This window comes from Phasianus colchicus, chromosome 3 (genome assembly GCF_987193195.1).
Source record: "Phasianus colchicus chromosome 3, bPhaCol1.hap1.1, whole genome shotgun sequence".
Lineage (NCBI taxonomy): Eukaryota > Metazoa > Chordata > Aves > Galliformes > Phasianidae > Phasianus > Phasianus colchicus.
This window is the reverse complement of record NC_143438.1, coordinates 54998406-55016483: the sequence shown is the minus strand read 5'-3', so window position 1 is coordinate 55016483 and position 18078 is coordinate 54998406. Positions and strand designations below refer to the sequence as shown.

Sequence of the window (18078 nt, the reverse complement as noted above, 5' to 3'; positions counted from 1 at the left end):
AGGTCCCCTCTCAGTCTCCTCTTCTCAAGGCTAAACAGACCCAGTTCACTTAGCCTTTCTTCATAGGGGAGATGCTCCAGGCCCTTCACCATCTTTGTGGCCCTCTGCTGGACTCTTTCCAAGAGATCCCTGTCTTTTTTGTACTGGGGAGCCCAGAACTGGACACAGTACTCCAGATGAGGCCTTACCAGGGCAGAGTAGAGGGGGAGGATCACCTCCCTCGACCTGCTGGCCACGCTCTTTTTAATGTGCCCCAGAATGCCATTGGCCTTTTTGGCCACAAGGGCACACTGCTGGCTCATGGCCAACCTGTCGTCCACCAGGACACCCAGGTCCCTCTCTGCAGAGCTCCTCTCCAGCAGGTCATCCCCCAACCTGTACCCAACCTGTACTTTTAGGCAAAGGCATACATATTTTGCTTAGCTGGGATCCAAGACAGTTATCCAAAAATATGAAATATCAATAAACAATATTGTCTAAACATTTTTTACATTTATTTTCAAGAGCATCTAAATTTTAAATTTTGGGAGAACTGAGTTTGTGGAGGTACTCACACTGAGTATTAATTAAGTGGAGGACATTTACAGATATTTTAGTAGCTGATGTTGTTGACAAGCTATTCTCCATCATATCTGAAAACTCATCGTCATCCATGGTGATCAGAAAAAGAGAAATATCACTCTTATTTTTAAGAAAGGGAGAAAGGAAGATCTGGGGAACTACAGGCCAGCGAGCTTTACCTCCATGCCTGTGAAGATCAGGGAGCAGATCCTTCTGGAAGATACATGAAGACATATGTGAGACAAGGAGGTAGGTGATCTGAGGCAGCCAGCACAGCTTCACCAAGGGAATATTTTGCCTCACTAATCTGGTGGCCTTCTGTGATGAAGCGATGGCATCAGTGGACAGGCAGGTGGGGCAACTGATGTCTGGTCTTCGGCAAGGCCTTTAACATGATTCCATACTACATCTTTATCTCTAAATTGGAGAAATGTGGATTTAAAGGGTGGACTATCCAGTGGATAAAGAATTGGTTGGACAGTTGCAACCAGACAGCTGTGGTCATCAGCTCTATGTTCATGTGGAGAAGGGTCATGAGTGGTGTCCTCCAGGGGTCCATCTTGGGACCAATGCTCTTCAGCATCTTTGTTATCAATAGAGATAATGGGATTGAATGAACTCTGAGCAAGTTTGTGGATGATACCAAGCTGATACAACAAAAGGAAGAGATACTATCCAGATGCACCTGGACAAACTTGAAAATTGGGCCCACATAAACTTAATGAATTTCATCAATAAGGCCAATTGCAAGATGCCACACTTTTGTCAAAGCAATCCCAGATGCATGCACAGACCTGGAGAAGAACTCACTGACAGCACCCTTATGGAGAAGGACTTGCGGGTGCTAATGGATAAAGATCTGGACATGAGTCAGCAGTGTGAGCATGCACCCTGGAAGGCCAACTGCACCCTGGGTTGCATGAAAAGAGGAGTGACCAGCAGGGCAAGAGTGTTGATTATCCTTCTCTACTCAGCCGTCATGAGATCCCACCAGGAGTACTTACTGCGTCCAAGCCTGGGGCCCCCAGTACAAGAGAGACGCAGAGGAGGGCCATGAAGATAAACAGAGAGGTAGAGCACCTCTCCTATGAAAAACATCGAGGGAGTTGGGCTTGTTCATCCTGGAGAAGAGAAGGCTCCAAGAAGATCTACTGAAAAGACTACTGAAAAAAGTATCATCAGGAGGGAGGCACACTTTTCCATTTAAACAGAAGTCTTCCAATAAGATGAAAAGATTTTGATAACTTCTTGGACATGGAGAGCTGTAGCTGTACTGGTAAAATTTTAAATGTCTTTGTACTGTTTTTGTGATCATTATTGTGCAGGTAATTAATTTTACTCTCAAACCTCACTTACTGATTGACAGAAGGATGCTTTATGTAACTTGTAAAATCTTATAATCTTCCAGGGTGAATGTTTAAATGCAATGTTTTATCTATTAGAATTCCTTACGGCAGATGCAAGATCTCACCCAACTTTTCTTCACAATCAGAAATTCAAAAATAATACATTATGACCTGACATGTACAGGAGACTTTGAATGTGTTTTGTATTAGCACTTTATGTAAACATGACTGTATATAAGATTCCAAAAAAGCCTTAACATGAGATACGAAGGTTTTGTAAAGGATGTCTGTTTACTCACTTAGTATATAAATGCATTATACTCAAAATATTATAAGAAGAAATTTCAGTATCTCAGGGAAAACAGAGATACTCTCAGTATTTAGTACTTGCACACTGACACGCTAAAATATGGGAGACTTTTTAATGCAGACTGTTCTTTTGAACTTTCCTTTTAATGGGTCAGCATAATTGGAACCTTTGAAATATACTGAATCAGGACTGGTTTGACAAGGGCATGTGAAATAGAGCATATCTACCTACACTTACAAGACCTAATTTAAAGATACATGTCATTTCCTTAGTAATGCCATTTCAGCTTGAGCACTGACTGCTTCCCATTTTTGTTCAGAAAAGTACTAACGGCACAAACAGGCAACAACATCTGCAGGCCTTTGCACTACAGTCTGAAGAAAGGATAACCTTTGTAAATTCTAATGTAGAATTTCTTCCTTTTGGCATGACACCTGCACTCAATTTTTTCTTGTGATCTAACCTAGTGTGTAGTAGGCACTGTCTTGTAGAATAACTAATGGGAAACAGGACATACGAAATTGAACTTATAGAAAGAGTCCACTATTAACAGGGCAATGTCAAGAAATAAATTGTTAAACTAGAAAAACAGTCACAGTACTGACAAACAGGTACCAGAACATCAGTATTATACTATTCCATAATAGTGGGTAAGAAATACGGAGTGGGCCATTTGGAAGCTTCCCTATATCTGGCTGAACAGTCCAACATTTAATACTAATGAAAAATACATGGAGTCCATTTTCCCTTCCTCTTCTACCTCCACCAAACAGTTAGAATACAAAGACCCAATGTAGAGAGGGGGGGAAAAAAAAAAAAAAAAAAAAAGAAGTAAAAAAAAAACAACTGGGGGCCCTAAAAGTAATACAGGTGTTAGATAAGCCCTGGATAAATACTGGCACTTTTTTGAGCAAAACTCTTTACTTGTGATTCTTTCTGGCTAGCTAAAGTAGTGTACATGCTTTCCTTCATCCACTGTAATCTCTCTGATCCATATCAAGCCATAAGAAATAAAAAAGTTGCCTTTCAGAGTTGAACATTTCCTATTAGTCTATGTCACATGGCCATTTCCCTTTTAAAGAAAGTACTGATGTATTCTCAGATATTATTTTCTAGTCCATATGAGTTAAAGAAAAGTTTTTAATAGTGACCCAGGAAAAATAATATTTGTCAATAGAAGGTTTCTTTTTCCTTACACTAGTGTCCCGAACTCACAGAATGCTATGTGCATTACTGTTTCCTTTGATTCTTGGTGGCATTTTATGTTTTCTATAATATTCTTGTATAGCCTCACTACATTACTATGTAGATATTCTAAGTAAAAAAAAAAAAAAAAAAAAAAAGGAAGAAAAAAAACCTCAAAAAATGAGCCAAAGTGGATTATGACTTAAGAAATATAAACCATCCAGTAACAGACTTATAATACTTTGCCCCTAGCATCCCAGCATTTTCTTATTTTTGCTGTTACTGTACAATATCACAAGTACAGGAAAGCAAAGAAAAATTTTGAGTCCCTGTACCACAGCCTACCTGAAGTATAACTCTTCAACTGGAAGATGATCTGTAGAATGGAAACTTTCAGTAAGTCTTCTGGAGGGAAAGACAAGTATATCAACAGACCTAAAAATATTTCTATTCTATCTTTAAGGAAGCAGAGAAAGCAAGTATTCACAATAAAGTATCGATGTAAACAAAGTCAGAAATGAATCTGATGAATGTCTGATAGTGCACACTTTAAAAACTCTGCTCAACTGTGTATTTTCTTTGAAGCACAGGTTTCAGCATTAATATTGCCACACGGCAAAAGAGGAAGCAATGGCAACTATTTGAAGAATGTCTCAACATAACTGCTGACTCTTTCTTTCACTCTATCCCACTAAACCCTACAGGATTTTGACTTTGAGAATCACAGCAGTATAAAAAGAAAATAAATATATTTATCATATTGACTCAATATTTCCCATGCTAACATTCTACCCATCTATTAAAATTACTAGAAGTGTTGAAGAGTTTTAAAAGATGGAGCCTTAAAACAAGTAATACATGTATAGCTACCTTGAGAAAAAGATATGAAAAAAATAATTTAGGAAGACATGCAATGCAGATCAGTGTATTTATAAAATTTAACATCATTGTTGTTGAATAAATCCTAGCCTTTTCTGTGTTCCACACAAACGTTGTTTATTTAAACAACACAAATATAGCTGAATGCATAGAAGAATACTACTCTAGGATGCATCCTAATAAAAAGAATTCCTACTACATAGGAGAAAGAAACCAGAGCTCCCCCAAAACACAAAAACAAGACAAAACCAACCAGATACTTCTAGGGATTATTTATACCAGTTAGGTTCTTTTCTACCTGATGTACATTCACTTCAAACTAATGGTGAAATACTTGACAGATCATTATTAGCTCCAAGTTTCGTGAACAATAAGGAAATTATAAATACGTTGTTACAGATATTTTCATTAATTATACCATAGTAAAAGAGGTGAGGTTAACACTTTTCTTATAACCACAGGTATTGTACAGGATGGCAGTATGGAATAACTAACATCTTGGCCTCTTCGTATGAAGCAAACTACTGAGGAATGATAAAGCTCTTCTCTTACAAGTGCTGACTATGCAGCTTCAATATCTAAATATCTATTTGGTTTCATTTCTTGCCTTATAAATACAATATGCTTATTATTCTGTTTAAAACATGAAAAAAATTACTGAAGCTATTCATCACAAGTTTAAAAAATCAGCTTGGATGAAAACTGATTAAAAAAAAAAAAAAGATTTGTCAGCTGCACATAATTCCAATTAAGTAACTACAGCTTCTATGCCATCAGCTTTATGTAACATATATCATAAATGAAATTCTGCTAGAATACAGGGAAAAGGACCAAAGCTACAATGCAGTGCACATGGGCATCCCATTTCATGTCAAACTCACAGAAAAGATGCCTTGTTCAAAATGTAGCTGATATTTGAATTGCAATATGGTGCTACACAGAATACCTCGCTGTATCAAAAAAACATGAAAGTTTAAATACCTATGCAGATTCTATATCTACCAATATCAGCTTCTCCCTTGACAGTAACCTCACTTTTCAAGTAACTTGCTTGAATCATGATAGCTGGAATATACAAATGAAATTTTCATTAGAAACCCTGAATTTACCTCAAATATGAGAAATAACAAACCATTTTATATTTGCATTTATTTCATTTTAATTTTATTTCCTAAGAGAAAAGCAGATGCTGAGACCCAAAGAAACCCAACGATAGGTAACCACAGTTTTTGGTACTATTTGAGATGCACATTAACAGAGGTAATTTTAAATATATTATTTTTCATTGGAATAAAATTCTTCCTTCTCCATGGACCTGAGATGCTTTGGTACAGTATAACACTGTTCTGAAAGCAGCAAATGCAGTAGATGAAGGATTTCTCTCTCTTCCAATGTTTCTTCACTGTCAATGGTGTACTGACAACTCCTAGAACCACCCAAATTTCCACGTTACAAGAACAACATTATACTGATTGCCTATCTATCTTTGTTTGAACAATAAATGCAGATAAGGTCTTCCATATGGAGATATATGAAGATAAATTAGTTTCCAGGTTATAGGTATATCAGTTTCTAATTTTATGAATAACCATTTTTGTTATGAGCACTTAAAAGACTAGATGTTTACTGTTTGGATTGACATTGTTGGTGACTGGATTTACGCACTGTTGCACCGAATTCCTCAGACAGAAGCCTAAATTTGTATGCCTGTTTATGCATGCTATTCCTAATTTCAGATTATAGAAAGTCTTGCAAAATGCTAAAGAGAGGAAAAAAAAAAAAAAAAAAAAAAAAAGAATATATCCAGAGTAGAAAGAGTTCCAACTCATCTAAACTAAGAAATATAACAAGACATCCCCTACTTCCAAATTCAACTTGAGACTGCACTTCTAGAGACAAATTATCCCCATGATATTGAGAGATGTTTTTTTAGTTTTGTTTTTGTTTTTGTTTTTTTTCTAATCTCCTCCAATGCTGATATTTTACCACAGACAGAACATATTTATTTTACCATAGGAGAGTACTAAGAGTGAAGGAATGCTTTGCTGTATTCAAGATGGGATTCTTTACAACCCCAGCTGAACAACAAACTGGCTTTCAGTCTTTGATAGAAGCTCATAATATCCTTTCATGATAATGAATAATATCCTCACCTTCTACAAATGGAAAACTAAGCTCAAAATTCACCTAAAGCTAAGAAAATTCCAATGGGAAGTGGGCAGACATCTCCTGTAAGTTAAACAAAAAAAAAAAAGTAAGCCTACATATTCAGCCTTATAAGTCTTATCTACCTATTGATTTTTCATATTCAGGCTTCAGATTGTAATGTGCTTTTGGGATAACACAATCTGTGCTCCACTGGATGCTTTATTACCAGACTTAGTAACTAATGGAAGACAACAAAGGATATCACAGGTGCCCACAAAAGTTAAGTCAACTAAGTTTGTTGCATATCAGAGAAAGATTCTCCCTATTATGAAAGACTGTCCTAATTTGATAAAACGACTTATTTTTGAAATTCAAATCGAAAAATAGTTTTATTTGTGTAGCAGAGTAAAAACAGTATAGTGAAACACCATATTTAGCTAATTAGTAATCAGTGTAATATTACAGGCTGCACTGATCATTATGCAGAATTTTTCATTACCGAGTTATGAGGATAGGACATTTGCTTAAAATGTTTTTGCAAACAGCAATAAGCGTTGGATCTAGAAAAGAAAAAGAATGAACACACATTGCATTCAAAGTGCAGATAATGTATACACATCAGAATTTCCTATGGGAAGCTTCAACTTTACACACTGGAAAATCTTTCCTACTGCTTCACAGTAAATATTTTCTAAGACATCAGGGCAACTCAAAATGTTAATATATTCTCTCATCATATGATACCTGCTAAGTCTTAACTAGATTCAGAAAAAAGGAATTATGATCAGAACGAAACAAAACTCTGACATTATGGACCCTGCACAGCCATTTTAAAAGTACCTAGATGTGGTAAGGATTGGACATTAAGTATTCATTGCAGTTCTAATCCATGCTGTGAGCAACTATGTTCTACATACTTCGCATTTTCTCTGTTACTTTGACATTAGGACAATGGATCCCATATTTGATAAAGATTAGCATACGAGTGCTGTAACAGCTCAAAGTTCATGGAACATGCTGCAGACAAAATCTACCTGTAACTCCTGCTGGGAAACTAGTTTCTGTATCTGCTCCTTAGTCAGGTCTGTGCCTAAAATCCTACTTAAATGTACAATGAACTACCAGATCTATTATTAATAAACCAGCACATATTATAATCAGACTTTACAGCAAATTCACTACACATACATGTACATCACTGTGCAGCAGGCAAACTATGACTTGGTTGCCATTACAGAAACAAGTGGGATTGCTCCCACAACTGAAGTGCTGCAGTGGATGATAAGCTCTTCAGGAGGGATAGGGAAGGAAGAAGGAGAGGTGGCACGGCTCTCTATGTTAGAGAGTGCTTTGATGTTGTTGAGCTTGGTACTGGGAATGAGTCTCTATGGGTAACGATCAGGGGGAGGGTCAACAAGGCAGACATCCTGGTGGGGGGTCTGTTATAGGCCGCCTAATAAGGATAAAAAGACAGATGAGACATTCCATGAGCAGCTGGCAGAACTTGCATGATCTCCAGTTCTTGTTTTCATGGGGGACTTCAGCTTCCCCAATATATGCTGGAAATACAGTACAGAACAGAAGGAGTCTAGGAGGTTTGTAGAGTGTGTGGAAGTTTCCTGATGCAGCTGTTAAGAGAGCCCACCAGAGAAGGTGCCCGACTAGAACTGCTGTTCACAGACAGAGCAGGACTGGTGGGAGATGTGGAAGTTGGGAGCTGTCTCGGACAGAGTTATCATGAAATGGTAGAGTTCTTGATTCTTGGGGGCGGCAAAACTGCTACCTCGAAATTCCCAAAGGTGGACTTTGAACTATTCAGGACACCAGTAGAGAGAATCCCTTGAGATTCAGTCCTGAAGGGTGAAGGAAGCCTGGTCACTCCACAAAAATGATGTCTTAAAGGAGCAGGAGCAGGCTATCCCCCCGTGTGCCATAACATGAGCCAGCAAAGAAGAAGAAGATTGGTGTGGATGGCCAGGAAGCTTTACCTGAGGCTTCATGAGAAAAAAGAATCTACCTCCTGTGGAAGAAGGGTTGGACAACTTGGGGACAGTATAAAGAAGTTGTCAGGATGTGCAGGACAAAAATTAGAAGGGCAAAAGCCCAGCTTGAACTCAACATGGACATAGGGGTAAAAGAGAACAAAATATATTTTTACAAATACATGAAAAGCAAGAGGAAGACTAAGGAGAATCTCTGTCCTTTACTGGATGTGGCAGGGGATGTGACCACTGAGGATAAGGAAAAGGCTGATGTTCTCAATGCCTTCTTTAAGTTTGTCTTCAAAAGTGAGATCAGTTATCCCCAGGGTACTCTACCTCTTGACCTGGAAGTCCAGGATGGGGAGCAGAATAAACCCCCACAAGATCCAGGTGGAAACAGGAATCTAATACTCCACCTTCATGGCCACAAGCCCATAGGAACAGATGGGATCAACCTGAGGGTGCTGAGAGAGCTGGTGAAGGTGATAGCCAAGTCACTTTTCATCATCTATCAATGTTCCTGGTTTACCGGAGAAGTCTCAGAGGTTTGGAGGCTTGCCAATGTGACTCCCATCTACAAGAAGGACTGTAAGGAGGATCTGGGGAACTACAGGCTTGTCAACCTGACCTTGGTGCCAGGAAAGGTTATGGAACAGATCATCTTGAGGGAGATCACATGTCATATGTGGTACAGTGGGGGTATCAGGCTTAGCCTGCATGGGTTCATGACAGGCAAGTCCTGCTTGACCAACCTGATCTCCTTCTGTGATAGAGTGACTTGCCTAGTGGATGAAGGAAAGGCTGTTGACATAATCAACCTAGACTTGAGCAAAGCCTTCGACATGTCTCCCACAGTACTCTCATGGAGAAGCTGGCAGCTCATGGATTGGACAGGTAGACTCTTTGCTGGGTAAATAACTGGCTTGACCAATCCCAGAGATTCATGCTGAATGGAGTTAAATCCAGCTGGTGACTGGTCAGGAGTGGTGATATTATCTAGGGGTCGGAGTTGAGGCCTGTTCTGTTCAGTATCTTTACTGTTGACCTGGATGAGAGCACTGAGTGCACCCTCAGTAAGTTTGCAGATGACACCAAGTTGGGATGAAGTGTTGATCTGCCTGGGGATAGCAAGGACCTACAGAGCAATCTGGACAGATGGGATAGCTGGGCTGAGACCAATGGGATGAAGTTCAACAAGACTACATGCTGAGTCCTGCATTTTGGCCACAACAACCCTAGATAATGCTGCAGGCTTGGGACAGAGTTACTGGAAGACTGTGTAGAGGAAAATGACCTGGGAATACTGATGTTCAGCTGAACACGAACCATCAATGTGCCCAGGAGGCCAAGAAGGCCAATGGCATCCTGGCTTGTATCAGAAAATGTGCTGCCAGTAGGAACAGGGAACTGATCATCCTTCTGCACTTGGCACTGGTAAGGCTGTATTCAAGTACTGGGCCCCTCACTAAGAGAAAGATATTGAGGCCCTCAGGATGTTCAGAGAAGGGTAACAAAGCTAGCATGGGATTTGTAGCACAAGTCTTATGAGGAGAAGCTGATGGAGTTGGGATTGTTTAGTGTGGAGAAGAGGAGGCTCAGGTGTGTCCTTATCGCCCTCTACAACTACCTGAAGGGAGGTTGTAGTGAAGTGGGAGTCAGCCCCTTCTCTCACATAACTAGCAATAGGACTAGAGACAATAGTCTCAAGTTGTGCCAGGGGAGATTCAGTTTGGATGTTAGGAAATACTACTTCTGCAAGAGAGTGGTCAGTCACTGGAACAGACTGCCCAGGGAGGTGATGGGGCCACCATCTCTGGAGATGTTCAAGAAACATCTAGATGTACTGAGAGACATGGTTTAGTGATGATACTGATGATAGGTGGACAGTCGGAGTGGAGGATATTAGAATCATAGAATCACAAGGTTGGAAACGACCTATAAGATCATCATCTAGTCCAACCATCTTCACACTACCACAAGCTACTAAACCATATCTCGCAGCTCCTCATCCAGATGCCTCTGGAACACTGCCAGGGACAGCGACTGTACCTCCTCCTTGGACAGGCCATTCCAGTGCCTGACCACTCTCTGAGAGAAAAAGTTTTTCCTCATGTCCAACCTAAACCTCCTCTGACACAACTTGCGGCCATTTCCTCGGGTCCTGTTTGTTGCCTGGGAGAAGAGGCCAAACCCCTTTTCACCACAACCTCCCTTCAGGAATTTGTAGAGTGCAATGAGGTCTCCCCTGAGCCTCCTCTTCTCCAGACTAAACAATCCCAGCTCCTTCAGCCATTCCTCATAGGAATTGTGCTTCAGACCCCTCACCAGTTTCGTTGCCCTTCTCTGGACACGCTTCAGGGCGTCATTGTCTTTCCTGTAGTGAGGGGCCCAAAACTGAACACAATACTCGAGGTAATAATTAGAGGTCTTTTCTAACTATTGTGATCTTGTGATTCTATGATCATACTAAATTCAATGTTTCTGAAAAAAAAAATAAAAATAAAAATAAAAATTTGGCATTTATGTTTGTTTTATATCTCTTCCTCTGCAGATCTTAGTTTAAAAAATGTTACATAGATTACTTAAATATTGGCCAATATCAATTCTTCATTCTTAGAAATTATTTGTTCAAGTACTTATTATTTGTCCAAGTACTATTATTTGAACAAGTACTTGTATATACACCATGGCACATTCATAACTAGTAAGGTAACACCTTTGCTGTGTTATTATTCTTATTCAAATAACATTATTTATAAGGAGTCTGAGAAGAACATTATGTGGGACTAAAAAGGTATAAAATAAAATGATATTGGCTACTCTATGTGAATCTGTCCTTTTGGGCAGTTTTGAATGAACTTACCAGTTTTAATTTGACTTTTTATATGCAGGTCTGCACTTTTGTTAACATCTCATGTCTTGAAATTTCAACATCACATTGAAATCCCATTGAGATATTTACCATATTAAAGCATTAAAACAAAACTATAGTAATCCTATAAAAGATTAAAATCTGGCCACTACTGCACAGCCAAAGCTTAAAACTAAGGCAAATATGAATGTTATTCTTTTATATAGAAGATGGATTAAGGTTCTTATCATGGTTTTATGACTTTTGGTTATCAGTATTCCACATCATAACACCATGTAGTGTACTGGGAGTTAAACTGTTAATGCTCCAGTTCCAGGCAGCTGTCCAGAAGAGAAGAACTACATACTCCAGGAGGCTTTGCAGTCAAAGAGGAGATACAAGCCTGGCAAAGTCACCATGTCCTCATCTTCATCAGGCTCTCTTCCCTGCTGCTCAACCAGACTGCGCATCTCACCTCAGTGTTATGGTGAGGCCTTTCCACCTTTTGGACATTCTCTCTCTCTCATTATATTTGATTTATTAGCTTCAATTCTAATTATATTGTATTATAGTGTGTTACCTTGCATTCTGATATCATATTTAGTAAATTAGCTTGTTTCTCCTCAGATCGTTGCCACTGTTTTTAATTATTTTGGGGTCCCCTGTCTCCCTTTTCTGGAGGCACGGATTTTGTGAAATCCCTCTGCCCTGCTACTCACAGAACTGGGCCGAACCAGCCAATAAACTGTTGACAGTTCTAAGGAATGATGAATGATTTGCAACACAAATTTCCAGCACAAAACCACTGCATAAATGCATTCTAAGAGGTGGAAGAGTGCATTCTTTTTGTCTTTCAGCCTGCACTTATTTGTTTATCAGAATTTCATCAACTTGTGCTTTCTATACCTGAATGGCATACATTTATCAATCTGTCATAAAACAGAATACAGTATTAAATACAGAACATTTATAAATCGATAAAATGAGCTTCACAATTATAGTTTCTGTGGACCTAAACAGAAATAAAAGATAATTTCTTTAGTAATCTTTGGTAATCTTCCATTCATGGCATTATTTCTCAAGTTTAGTGTTTCCTACTTCTGAAAGTCCTTAAGGACAATCAAACAGCCAAATATAAGACATTACTTTTAAAACTCAAATACACATGCCTGCTCTAAGAGGAATCTCCTTAGTACTCGGTTCATTTCTACCCTTATAAACAAGGAGAGCATCCTCATAAATTAAAGCCAGAGAATGGAAGCCAGACTAATGCTTTGTTTTGATTTTAAACAGGTTTTAAAACAACAAATAAATCCCAACATAGTGCAAATTATGACTTCTGAAATTAAAATGACCTCGCACAACCAGAAAGGTTTAGCAGTACTGAAATTTGATAGGTATAAGCCAGAAGAAGAACGATTAGGAAAACATACAACTAAAATCCTCATAATAAAGTAACCACCTTTAATACACAATCTGAGAACAGTAATTATAACAAGTCCACAAAGAAGATAAAAGATTTTCTAAACAAGAAGGTACAGTCTATTTTTTTTTAGGAATAACAATAATACAACTGAAACCAGTGTACTGCTGTCATCTCAATAACTACAATAGACAAAATGTAGACTGAAAAACAGAAAAGCTCACCACTTCTTCATGCCTGCATTTTCTCACATTAATTCCATTAATCTGTTATTAAAAAGATAAAGAGAAGACTTACTCTACATTTCATAAGTATAGATTTTATTTCACTTTTCTAGAAAATTATACATAAAAGTTCTTCCAAGTTCACTCACCTGCAGAATTGCATCTCCTATAAAGAGCAAACCTGAAAGTTCAGCTGAAAATAGAAAGCATATTTTTCACTCAATTTGCACAAAATATCCCATATTTCTTGCACTTAAATTTACATTTCATTTAGGTTTTTGCATATTTTTTTTTTTTTTAAATAAACAACAAAAAAAAAGGCAATAGGTAGCTTCTAAGTAGATATTCGGAATCTTATTAATCCTCAAACACCAGCTTTCATTATTTCAGTGAAAGAGTTCTTTCATCCCAAGTAACAAAACTCCAAAACATCTTCCATCAATGTATAGCATCTTTTGGGCAATAATGGTGAAGTATGGCATGCTTTTCTGAAAACAGAATGACTGCAGAACTAGGTCCTATTTACCTGTGAGACATGATTTCTTAGAAGCTTTGTGGGAAAAGAACTCTAGAGCTACTTATGAAAGACACCGTTTAACTTGTAAGATTTTATCAAAGAAACTGTTGATCCTATGTCTTTGGTTAACTCATACGTTATTCTCTGTTCAAGAGCTAAACAATCAGGATGTTGTACAAAATCACCATAAAAACTGGACTTGATTTTTAAAATAGATACCCTTCAAGTCATAAGGGAATTAACAAAAACTGATTCAAAAATTAACATTTTAAAATATTTAGTTATATTACAGAGCTATCAAATGCACTTCATAAACACAGAATTAATATAATAAAGGTTAAGTGTCTATAAAGAAATATATAATCTCTAACATGAAAACTAAGGAATACTAACAGAATACATGGAATTATTTGTCTATAGCATTTTAAAACATCACAGAAAATGCTGTTTAGAAAAGTCTGAAACTTGACTTGATCCAACTAATTTTTACTTCTTTACATGAGTTGAGAGACTGGCATTGATATTCACATAAATTATGATATTTGAAGGTCTGGCTTTATTAGGCAAGATACAACAATGGATTCTTAAATTTTGAGAGGATTTTCTAATATATTTTATGTTTAAGAAATGTGTATCTCAATATTCCTCTTTAGACATGGGGTTTACATGTACTAACAGATTACATATGACTTAATTACCTACATACAACATGGTTGGTATGAATTGCATGAACTATCACATTCTTGTTTAGAGGCCTAAAAAATGAACCAGAATCCAATTGGTAAAAGGGAAGAACTAAGCCTCCAATATTCTGAGGTACAGATTCTAGGTTAAACAGCATTTTCCAAGATGCCAAGCAGAGATGACACTTGCATAGCCTTGTTCTACAGCAGAGACATCCCTCGCAACTAGCTCTCTGAACACTAGTATTTTTATTGAAAGCAGTAACAGAGTTTATACCTTGAGTATGTACTGAAGTTAGAAATAATGCATTGCTCTAAAAAAACAAAACAAACAAACAAACAAAAAATAATAAAAGGAAACAGTGTGCACTTTGGTGTGCTCAATTAAACTTCGATCTATGTTTCTTATTTTTCCTGCAGTGCTTAATAGCTTTTTAATAACTAGCACAGGCAATATATGCCACATTATTATGTATTACACACTTATATTTATACTGAAAATAATGGAGTCACTTCTTAAGACTAACCTTTTTGTTTTCCTTAGGGGCTCATTCTCTGCTACACTGCAGCATCTCTATACACGAGTATCACATCTACATTTCAGGGTCAGCTTTCAGTTCTCAGTATTTCATTTCTTTATCTACAGTGTGTGGGTGAATATGAGTTTTTTTTTTTTCTAGTTGAACTTTTTAGTTGTGCAGAAGCAGCATTCCAAAATTACTGTACGCAGATGGAGGAAAATGCTTCCAAGTTTGCTTATGCTTATATACACAAATACACATAAACATAACAAAGATCATAAATACACCCTAGAAGTACTTCTTCACAACCTTGATCCTTCATCGAGTGCATCACAAGTCATCTAACAAGAACCCATCTTCATAGCTTATATATCATTCTAACAATTTCAAAACATTGGCAGTTAAAAATATGCATGATTAAAGACTTCATACAGTACTTATTTTGCTATATATCAGTTGCTGCAAAAGTTTACAGACCGCAGCATCAAATGTTTTTCTCTCTAAATTGGAGTGGTATGATTCAAAAGATAGACTACTAGATGAATTAAGAACTGGTCAGCTGGTCACAGCCAAAGGGTTGTGATCAACGGTTCTATGTCTGAGTGGAGGCCAGTCGCAAGCAGTGTCCCTCAGGGGTCAGTCTCGGGACTGGTGCTCTTCGACATCTTCATCAGTGGCACAGACAATGGAATCGAGCAAGTCTGCAGATGACACCAAGCTGACTGGTGCGGTCAATATATTGGAGGGAAAGGAAGCTATCCAGAGGGACCTGGACAGACTGGAGAAATGGGCCCATGTGAACCTAATGAGGTTCAACAAAGCCAAGTGCAAAATGCTGTACTTGGCCAGGGCAATCCCAGGTGTAAGAACTCCTTAAGAGCAGCCCTGCAGAGAAGAACTTAGGGGTTCTGGTGGACGAGAAGCTGAACATGAGTCAGCAGTGTGTGCTTGCAGCCTGGAAGGCAAACTATATCCTGGGCTGCATTAAAAAAGGGGTGGCCAGCAGGGAGAGGGAGGTGATTGTCCCCCTCTACTCGGCTCTTATGAAGCCCCATCTGGAGTACTGCATCCAGGCCTGGGGCCCCCAGTACAAGGAAAATATGAAGCTCTTGGAATGGATCCAGAGGAGGGCCACTAAGATGATCAGAGGGCTGGGGCACCTCTCCTGTGAGCAAAGGTTGAGGGAACTGGGCTTGTTTAGCTTGGAGAAGACATCACTGTGGCCTTCCAGTACTTGAAGGGAGCATATAAACAGAAGGGGGAATGGCTGTTTGCAAGGATGCATAGTGATAGAACATGGGGGAATGGTTTTAAACAAAGACAGGGGAGATTTAGGTTAGATATCAGGAAGAATTTTTTTGCTCCAAGGTGGTGACACAATGGAACAGGTTGCCCAGAGAGGCTGAGGGCGCCACTTCCCTGAAGGCATTCAAGGCCAGGCTGGATGTGGCTCCAGTAAGTTTGGTCTAATGGTTGGTGACCCTGCACATAGAAGGGGGTTGAAAGCTAGATGATCATTGTGGTCCTTTTCAACCCAGGCCATTTTGTGATTCGACGAGTCTATGTTGAAATAGCAAAGGGTATTATCAAGATTCTGCCACTACCCACCCGAGTACTATCCTACTATCCAGTATAAAATGACATGCTTTCTCTTCTTGCATTCACATATTTTAATGATCAAACTTTCAATATGCTACTTCTTTCTGGCAATAAGCATTTAGAAATAAAAGACAGAAGTATTAATTTTTGCACTGCTTAAAGTTATTAAATATTTTCATGAATATTTTTTTCCCTTACAAATTATGCTCTACAAGAACATTTAAAAGATCATTTGAAGACAATGTTTAGAAACTTCTCCAAATGAGTTTTGTATATTTATAGAGAATAGTTCTAAAGAAAAGAGAAATCATGATGTCATGGAAAGAGAAATCAATAGCATTTATTTACCACTTCCTGAAGAATCTCAATATTTAGAACACTTTGTTCTAAAGAGCATATCAAGACATAGTGCACTAATCTGACACTCACCTCGTTGTTCTTTGGAAATCTTAGAAATGACCACTGGAATATTATGTTCTGCTCCACCCTGAAAATAAAATAAACAGCAATCTCGTGAGTCACTGGAAATATCTTTTTGCTTGAAATTATATTTTACCCTTTCTGTAACTTGGTTTCAGAGAGACTGAGAAAATAATTCTGAAACCACATTTTCTTCTTTTTGTCTATTCCTAATTCTAATATAGAATTGATTTGGATTAATTCCTTACTTCTTATTGCTTCTCATGAAGAAGCTCCCGGGTTCCATAACTGGCCAAGGAAGTGAACAAGACTTGAAGAACACCAGTTTCTACAATTTTTGGACAGTTTAATGTATGAAACTGTGTCCTACAAAGGCAGAATGGCCATCACACCACAATAGCAACCATGCTGTGAACACTCAGTTTTCATGCTGGTAAGAAACATGTAAACAAAAGCCCAAGAAAAGCAAGTTTGGACTTTCATCTCAAAAGCAGTCTTTATTTGCTTCCATCTCTGTCACACATGAACAAAGAATGAGCAAAGCAGTGGGATAAGTAACAAGGAACAGAAAAAGAAAACATTAAGTGGAACAGTAGGTGTTCAATAAATGCGGGAAAAATAAAGGAAAGTTGAATGATAATTCAACAGTTTGACAGCAATTCAATGCTGTTGTTTCATTCAATTTATCCTAGTGAAACTGGAAACGTTTATGGTGCTGAAGGTATTAAAAAGAAACCTTAAATGGAAAGCACACTCATAGAAAGAAAAAGACAAGTATGTAACAGAATCACAAATATTTTTCTTCCTTTGAAGACAACATCAAAGTGCCAGCCTGAACATAACCTGTACAAATTCAGATAATCAGAAATGACAATATGCCACACTGTCATTTTGCCTAAGAATCCTGGTTCAATGTTTGCTTATTTTTCTTTTGTTTGTTTGAAAACTACAGACTCCTTAGGTCCAGGCACTCTGTGTCAATGAGTTGAATGGTCTGACCTGGATATTTTGATGTTCTAAGGATTAATACAGATCCCCTCTTCATGCAGGAACCAATTGTTTGAAACTGAACAGAGACCTGCACTCAACATCTTTATCTGTTATGGAATAGACAAAAAGAAAACCATAGAAAACATGCTTCTGTGTATTCCTCTTCTATGGGCAGTCTCATAAAGTATTTAAATTCTATTTATACAAAGAAAGAGCCTTTCACCTCTGCCACTGCACACGTCCCAGATGGTCATGGTCTCCACAAAAACCATGATGTTGCTTTCATTTCAGTCAGCTTTACAGATTGAAACTCAACATTTTGCAGCATTGTAACTTGTTAAATATCTTTGGATGGTTTTCACCATAGAAACAGCAGTTGTAAACACTGGCTTCACTTTAGATAATCAGTTGAAGATCACTAAATTAATAAGACTTTCTT

General features: G+C 38.0%; 1 protein-coding gene across 8 annotated transcripts in view; it reads right to left on the bottom strand.

The window, feature by feature from the left end:
- SNTG1 (syntrophin gamma 1) overlaps positions 1-18078 on the bottom strand; it is a 332486-nt gene that overhangs the window by 105359 nt on the left and 209049 nt on the right. For 7 of the 8 annotated variants that reach the window (XM_090137577.1, XM_031612876.2, XM_090137575.1 and 4 more), the window contains 3 exons: positions 16659-16716; positions 13059-13102; positions 12910-12951 (listed from right to left, as the gene is read on the bottom strand). In XM_090137577.1, coding sequence (XP_089993703.1) covers positions 12910-12951; positions 13059-13102; positions 16659-16716 — 144 coding nt within the window. The remainder of the gene's footprint in view (positions 1-12909; positions 12952-13058; positions 13103-16658; positions 16717-18078) is intronic. The other variant, XM_090137576.1, reaches the window with a different exon arrangement.